Below are 8,832 nucleotides of genomic sequence, written 5' to 3'. Positions count from 1 at the left end.
TATATATATATATATATATTTTTTTTTAATTCTCTCCCACAAATTAGTTATTTTAAGGAACTGAAAAATAAAACTATAGCATTCGTTCCATTAATTATTTTGTCAAATATATCTCGGTATAAATTGCATTTTTATTTTTTCTAAATTTTGCATTAGCATCCTTCTTTCAGTCTCATATTTCTGACAGTACAATATAACATGTTCCACTGTTTCTTCTTGTCCACAAAATTCACACCTTCCCGTATCATGTTTACCCATTTTAAAAAGTGTACTATTTAGTCTTGTGTGTCCAAATCTCATCCTCGATATTACGATCTCATCTCTTCTGTTTTTCCCTGCACTTCTCATCTCTCCCACTTTCCTCTGAATTCTGTAAAACCACTGACCTTTTTTCTCCTTATCCCATTGTTTTTGCCACCTTTCTTTCAGTCTTTTCTTAATAATACTCTTGATTTAATTCTTACTTAGATGAACAAATAAGTTAATGTCGTTGTTTTTAACTGCTTCTTTTGCTTCTTTATCTGCAGTTTCATTTCCTTGGACACCAATATGCGCCGGCACCCATACAAATACCACTGTACTCCCCATCATTTGAATTCTATATAACGTTTGCATTATTTCCATTAAAATGTCTGGTCTACTTTCCGAGTGACTGTACTGTAAACTAGCCAATGATGAACATGAATCTTATCTCTGCTATCCACTGTATTGCTAATAATAGTGCAATCATTTCCCCTGTATAAACTGATAACTCATCACTGATCCTTTTCCTTACTGATAAATGCATTCTGGAACAGTAAATGCTACTCCTACCTTATTGTCTAAACTCTTTGATGACAGGATCTGTTTCCTGTCAAAGCATAATAAAAGTTGCATAATGATGTTCAAACTTGTTGGTTAAAGTCTCACTCTACATCCAAAAAACAATACAACTGCAAAAAAAACCGAGTAGAATGAGTGAAATGCGGTTTCTACTGTGTTCAGAGCATAGACTTGTTCGGAGGTCTCCTTTAAATGGTCTTCTGTGGTCTCCCTATCACATTTAAATGATATTAAATAATACTTTATTAATTTTACTTAATAATATCATAACACTTTTACGTCTAGAATCACACAAAAAACCTCAAATGCTAAAAAAAAGCCCTGTGCTTTGCTCACATTTGGTGTCTGTCTCACTGTAAGCAGTCTGTATATTTAAAGACCACCACTAGGTGGTACCAGTAGATGATTCCTTATGCAGAATACAGTTTGACGGCTGGAATGTGATCACTACGAGATCCACGTTACTTCTCTCCAAGTAGTTCATGATTAAGATTCAGAATGAGATTAGGAAATTACTCAATTCAATCAGCATGAAATCAATTTGTTAAATGATGTTCATTTTGATCAGTTAACTCGTATCGTACCCGTACCCTCTTAAATTAATATCTTTTTTTTTTTTAGGATTACTGATAAACTAATGTAGTTTGATTTGTATTAGTTATCTATTTTAGTTTTAGTCACAGTTGTAGTAATGCTGTCCTTTTATTAGTTTTTTTATTTATTGATTTAATTTGAGTTATTTCAGTACTTCAACATACAAAATGGAAATGAAATAATATATATATGTATTGAATGTATTTATATATATATATGTACATGTGTGGCTGTACATACACATATGTAGTTGTTTTTTGGTGTTTGGCTTAGTGTTATGTTAGAATCATTATTATACTCAAACCTTTTGTTCTTTTAATATTTTGAATTGCTTTAATTTTTTGTTTTCATTTAAATGTTTAGTTTTGAAATGTTGTTGTATGCATTTGTCATTTTTATTTCATTTCTTTTCTTTTCTTAAATGTGTATATATATAGTATTTATAATTACTTTTTCTTATTTGTAAGTCGCTTTGGATAAAAGCGTCTGCTAAATGACTAAAAGTAAAGTAAAGGTCAGAGGTAGTGATATGTACCTTAAATTTAGATTTTGCTTTCGCTTGCTTAAATGTAGGATGGTTACTGAATAGTAGAGACTTTGGCCTTATTACTTCACACCATATGTTGAAATATTACAACCGTGAGTTATAACTGCATATTAGTTCATCATGATATCTTCAACAGAAACCTCAGTGAGCCACCCATGTGGTGTGGTTTATATAGTCTAATAATAATCGTTTATCACTTCTTACATTTTCTTTTCAGGTGTTAAGACTACATCATAAATCACATCAAGTATGTCATAAATTTAAGTCAGTAAGCTAAAAACTTGGTCAATAACAATGGGGGAGGGAATCAGTGAAAGTCATTTTCCTCAATTCTGATTGGTCGGTTTGCCATCCCTGATTGGTTGTTGCACTGACTGGGCGGAGTCTACGCAGAGCTCTGAACGGATGTTTCCGGGTTGACCGTTGTTTGACAGATCAGGACGGACCGTCGCTTTCAGGTATGGTTATAAACCAAATATCACGCACAATTTACTGGTTGTCCGGATTATGTGAGAGAAGAGTGTATATGTAGTGTTAGTTTACCGTGAGAGTTTGCCGGTGGAGGTCGCAGACGGTGCGCCGAGGTCACCGCACAGCATCACAGCACTGAATGCGGACAGAAAACATCGAGACCTCACGGCTGAGTCATGGCTTTCAATAACACACACATCTGCGATCAGTTTATTCACGCTCATTGGTTTAGCTTGTTTGCTGAGACATGGTCAGCTGATGAGACACAGCCATGTGAAGCGGTTTCATTATTCCCTCATCTGAGGATGTGTTCTGCGGTTCATATCACATGGTGATGAGCATAAATTATGTTTCATGGATCCTGGTTTCTCAGGTATATTATGCTATAGCAGCATGTGATAGTCTTTGGGCAGTGGAAGATACAAAGATCTGTATGCTGGGCAAGCTAGCACTTTTAATGAATACATGTAGGATACAATTTAGTGTCCCATTGCAGAGCAGAGGTGCTGATTCCATTAGGTGTTCATTTACTATTAGAAAAGTTAGACAAAGTATTTATAAAATTAATGTAGCATGAAAAGTAGCTAGTTTTAAAGACACCAACATTAAAATGGTGGTTTGTATTCATCCCACCTTAGAGAGCTCGACCTTCTTGGCTGTATCTGTTCATTAAAATCATACAAAATTGTCACAATTTTGCCGTAATAGGCTGAATTGATGTTTAATTAATTACTAAACTAATCTGAATGACAAAAACATGAGTCCCGCTTTTAACATTTTTGCTGTATCAATATCGTGAAATTTGGTGTATCATTCAAAATGATTATTGTATTTTTATGGCTAGAAAAAACTTTAGCTTATAAAAAAATTTGTGATGCATCGAAATGACTTTTTACAGAGACACCAAAGTCAAAATTAACATTTCTTTTTAGCTGAAAAACCTAAATAAAATGTGGGTAATTGAGAGACTGAACTCTTATGCTGTTCAGGGTGTCATGTACAGCTGAACAAATTTTGCATATCTCTACTGTTACGTTCTCCCCAGTCTAGGGTTGGGAATACCGAACTAATTATTAACAAAAGATGATTAAGCAACGATACCCGCCTCTCTCCTGTCCCAGCTCACACACAGAAACACAACGGAGCGAGAGTATATTCAATAATACGTTTTTAATTCACAAAGTAACATAACAAGAAGCGTGAATCTTCAGGAGGGGTCAAGGCCAAAATAAACAAAAGAAGAACTAACTAAAACATTAAGCAGTAACTTACCCAACAAATCAAAACCCAAACAAAATACAATACTCTCCCCTTACTCCCTAGCTGTCAATAAACAGGAGATAACAAGGGATCATAAAGTAAATGGCAACCTCCTCCCTACGGCTTCTTAAACAAATTAATAACGCCGACACAAAATAACTCATTTAGAATGACAACAACCCGTCAGCCACCACAATACCACGGATGCGTTGACGACTGGGGCAGGAGGCGTAGGGCAGTAACGGCAACGACCAACACGGCGGGACTCAACACGCTGCTTAGTGCTCTACCATTTTCCTCTTCCTTCTCAGCTTTTAACCACTCTCGCTCATCCACATAATCAGCTGCAGCTGCGTCCAATCAACACTGCGCAGGGAAAAAGGGAAGAGAGAGAGAGTGAGAGAGAGAGAGAGAGAGAGAGAGAGACAGAGAGAGAGAGACACACAGGAAATGGCACCATACACAAAACATCTCTGCACATTGAACAATCAGGATGAACAATAAAAGCACTTCTGTCCAGAGGACGTAACACTACTCTGGCATTATTTGTGGTCATGGTGAAGTGTGTACGCTGATATGTGGTTTTGGCCCTCCAAACTATCTTGGCTGAAACTGGAAACTCTGTTTTTTTTCTCACTGTTTTGGCTGAACATTTTAGGTTGCTGAATTTTTAGGTTGCCAAAATCGAATGGCACCATCTTAAAGAGATAGTTCACCTCACCCAAAAATGAAAATTCTGTCATCATTTCCTCACCCCTCTTCTTTCTTCTGCTGAACATAAAACAAGATATTTTGAAGAATGTGGGTAACCAAAAATTTGTCGGTCCCCACTGCGAATGGAAAAAAAATACAATAGAACTCAATGGGATCAGAAACTTTTTGGTTACCAACATTCTTTAAAATATCTTCATTGTGTTCAACAGAAGAAAGAAACGCATATAAGTTTGGATTGGAACAACTTCTGGATGAATATATGATTTTGGGTGGACTATCCCTATAAGCACATCCTTTCACTGACTATTTATTGAAAAGAAAAAAGTTTACATTTTAAAGAGTTTCAGGCACTATTTTGTAAGTAGTAGCAGTTGTTCCCATCAAAGTCATGCTTGAGTTTATGCATGAGTCGTCTCATAGAATTTGCATAGAATTTGAAATCAAGGATGTTCACATTGTGTTTAATCTGTCAGTCACACTTCTTGACCACTGAACATGTCCAATATCGGGACGGTCTCAGCATTGCAGCTTTGACGGTTCTTATTGAATCGTTGAGTGTTGTATTTGTCATGTGGAGGCTTTAAAACAAAACTGTGTCTGTAAGTGTGTATGTGGCCGTCTTTTCTTCTTCTCTCATGCTTAAGGGTGCATAGTAAGAGCATTGTTAACCGAGGACAATGGCTATTAGAAGGTGCCCGTTAGTGAGTAACAAATACTAGCGTTTCAGCTTTTCTTTCTCTTCCCCCTGTCACTATTGCCCTGTGGTTTCCATTCCCTCTGTTGTTATTCTATAGCGTAGTTTTTCAGTGCTATCTGTGCCTATAATCAATCTGAATGTGATACAATCACTCGCTACATCTCTTTCATCTGTATAAACAGTAAATCTCTCATATAGTCATTACCAGTGCATTTTATACACACTCAGAATCAGATGTGGATGGATCTGTGATCATCTCAGTAATCTAATCCTCTCTGTCCATCACCAATGATTTCAGTTGTTGGCCCCTGGACAGTGTGATGTCATGAGTGAATGGCTTTAGATAGACTCATACTCAGGTTTTTAAGTGTAGATGGGAGGTGAACGTGTGTTTGTTGGAGGTTGTGTGTATGTGTGTGTGTGTGCTGAACGTGAAGGGCTTGTGTTGTTTGTTGCAGAGGTCAGCAAAATAAGCAGTGGTTCAGTGTACATGCAGTCTGCTCGTGCAACCCTGGATGTGAAAGGAACAATGATGTTATCAGTATAAAAATCACTCACACTGTACAGTCATATGTGTGTGTGTGTGTGTGTGTGTGTGTGTGTGTGTGTTTTATTGAGTGTCTGTCAGGGATGATGACATCAGTTTGGGGAGGGCTTGTGATTGGATAGATTTCTCTGCTGATTGTGATGTTTGACTGACCTGTTTTTGAGCACTGTTTACATTAACATTCCTAATATGCAAACAATGTTTAAATATTCTCTGTTTAAAAAAAACTTCTTCTTTTTTAAAATACTGGCTGTACTTGTTTGTGTGTGTTTGTATGGTACACATTAAGATACTGAATGTTATAATGACATTTATAAAATACTTTTATGTAGGTTAAGATATTATAAAATGTCAGTGTTATTTTAGTATCATTTACATAACTTTTATAGCATGTATAGCTTTTCATGTTTAAGTTTTAGGAATTGTCATTTTTAGTTTTTTATATATATATATTTCTATTAGCATTATTTTTTATTTATGTTTTAGTTTGAGTAATTTTAGTACTTCAACTTATTTGTGACGAGCTGCGCAAAACCACGATCATATTTTGCGCATGTTTTGCGCAGCTTGTCAGTGAACAACGGCTCTGTGTAGTTAATGCTGCTCAATGTGAAAGCATGCACGTGATGGAGATTTACCTCTGATTACAGAATGGCTTTACTGACAAGATGCGCGTTAAATATCGCATGAGATTTATCGTGCAGCCCTATTTTATAGCATTTTGTAGCATTTATAGCTTTTATTTGTATATTTTTAGTTTTCATTTTAATTTCAGTTAGAATTTTACTAACTGTGTTAAATTGTGTTCAGCTATTGTGCTTTTGTCATTCAGTTTTAGTTTTAGTAATTAAACAACATTTCTAATTATCATTTAAAATTTTTAAGTCTTATATTTATTTTAATTTCAGCTTAATTTCAATTAATAAAAGACTAGGATTAAGTTGTAACAATAACAGCACTGTAACATGTTTTATACATAATTTAAAATATTAATTAAAAAAATGATATTTAAAATATAATAATAAAAAAATATATATTTTATAAGCAAACTACGTGGTATGCTGTCGTTCATATTGTGTATTTGAGCATGGCTGAAAAGCTGTACTGTTCAATCATCATCATCCATGATCTGTATAGGGCCCTATGAAATCTGTTTTATTTGTTCCCAAATTCCGTTTTTTTTTCCCATTTTAATTTTTCTGGATTCCGTTTTTTCCACTTACATTTTTCTAGACTAGACTGTTTTAATGGTTAAATTAAATTTTATTAATCAAAAGTATGTCTAATTAATTGAAATCATGAAACATATTTAACAGCAATTTATTAAAAGTTTAATCAAAATAAAATTTTTAACGCCCTATGAAAAGTTTTATTTTTTTCTCAAATTGAGTTTTATTTTTACATTCTGCTTTCCATTAATTTTCTGAGTTCCATTTTAATGGTTTTGTTTAATTCTAATCAACTCTTAATTGATTTTATACAAAATAATTTATTATTTTATTTCTTTTTCTTTTCAGAAATACTGTGTTGTGTATTTACATTATTCTGATAAATAAATTCTGGTAAATAATTTTTCTGGTAAATATTCCTTTATAAATAACGTTTTAATAGTAACTTTATTAGCAGTAGTACTAGCTATCATTACATTAAGTCTGTCACAGTTTCTTCAAGTTAAACCAAACTTTTATTTTGACTGGTTGCTGTGAAGACCTTTAAATTTTTGTTTGTAAATGATGTGACGATATTTCTTCTCAAAATAAATGGTCAAATGCTCATGAAGTGAGCAGATCATGATCATATATTGAGGCGGCAGAGGCTGAAATCAACGCGGGCGTCACGCACGCTTCAGTATGTGTGTAGTAAATGAAACCGTGCATCTGTGCCATTCATTCACACAGAGAACATGCAGGATTCATATCTAAATAGTATTTTTGCAGTTTAATATTCACAGACACTAGTCCATATCGCGTTTTGATTTAAGTGTAATGACCTACTTTTGATTCATCTATCCAAAATTTGGCAAATTCTGTGACATTCCGTGTTATACAGTAAATTCCGTTTTTATGACTGGATTCTGTGATTCCGTCCGCATTTTTCGCATAACGTAAATCATAGGGCCCTATCTGTTTAATAATCTAGTACTATTTGATTTTATAATAAAATGTATCCACCTGATTCCTGTTATGTGCATGGACTCAAACTGAATATGTTCATAGCAAGCTTTTTTTGGAGTCTGCAGTGATTCTTATTGAATGTGTGTGTGCTGCTGATCTGTGCATGTTGCATGAAGCCTGTTGTCTTGCCATGTGTTGCAGCGCCTGTCGTTGATGGCCCAGCTGTGTGTTGAGGTAGAATGGGACAGACCACATCGGGCCCAGAGTCCGCAGAACCTCCACAGGTGAGCAGCACCACCCTAATGCTTTACCTCACACTAGGGCTGTCAAAAAAAAAAAATTTGAATTTTGAATATTCGTCGAAAAAATTTGTGCAAAAACGTTGCATTCGAATTTAAGGTCTGCGTCAGCTGTCAGGCGGCCTTATCAGTGGCGCACGAGATGCGATGACGATGTATGTGTCATTGATTGCATTTGAATGCTTTTGTTAGCCTACCCAGTTGAACCAACTAGATGCGGTGCTGCTACATTGTTCATTCATATATTGCGGAAAACTCGCGTCTCGCAGAGAGCGGCATGTTTAGAAAGCCATGTAAAATTAATGCAAGTTCAACTTTTAAAAAACATGTCTAAAGACGTTATGGCGGTTTTCCCCCATCCCACTGTTTCTCATGTTTTTAAATGTAAATGTTTAAATGTTTTTAAAGTAGCCTACTATTTGTGATTGGTTTTCGGTCCTTTGTATTAAACTATACATACATGAATGGTGCTATTTTTTTTTCTAATTGTTTAAGCAACTTTATTAATTATATATGGTTTATAAACATTATTTTAAACATTATGCACTTATAGTCATGTTATTTTATTACGCTTTGAAGAAACGTGCATTGCAGCGCCTGTCGTTGATGGCCCAGCTGTGTGTTGAGGTAGAATGGGACAGACCACATCGGGCCCAGAGTCCGCAGAACCTCCACAGGTGAGCAGCACCACCCTAATGCTTTACCTCACACTAGGGCTGTCAAAAAAAAAAAATTTGAATTTTGAATATTCGTCGAAAAAATTTGTG

General features: G+C 35.1%; 1 protein-coding gene across 6 annotated transcripts in view; it reads left to right on the top strand.

The window, feature by feature from the left end:
• Positions 1-2,355: 2,355 nt before the first annotated feature.
• LOC107567793 (patatin-like phospholipase domain containing 6) overlaps positions 2,356-8,832 on the top strand; it is a 31,357-nt gene continuing 24,880 nt past the window's right edge. For 3 of the 6 annotated variants that reach the window (XM_016253555.1, XM_016253553.1, XM_016253551.1), the window contains exons 1-2: positions 2,356-2,421; positions 7,968-8,050. In XM_016253555.1, coding sequence (XP_016109041.1) covers positions 8,006-8,050 — 45 coding nt within the window. In that variant the 5' untranslated portion in view covers positions 2,356-2,421; positions 7,968-8,005. Of the gene's footprint in view, positions 2,422-7,967; positions 8,051-8,659; positions 8,743-8,832 lie in introns of those variants that run through there. The other 3 variants (XM_016253554.1, XM_016253552.1, XM_016253556.1) reach the window with 2 other exon arrangements.

Source organism: Sinocyclocheilus grahami, unplaced genomic scaffold (genome assembly GCF_001515645.1).
Source record: "Sinocyclocheilus grahami isolate Dianchi unplaced genomic scaffold, SAMN03320097.WGS_v1.1 scaffold1188.1, whole genome shotgun sequence".
Classification (NCBI taxonomy): domain Eukaryota; kingdom Metazoa; phylum Chordata; class Actinopteri; order Cypriniformes; family Cyprinidae; genus Sinocyclocheilus; species Sinocyclocheilus grahami.
The sequence above is the reverse complement of the archived record's forward strand: the minus strand, read 5'-3'. Positions and strand labels throughout refer to the sequence as shown.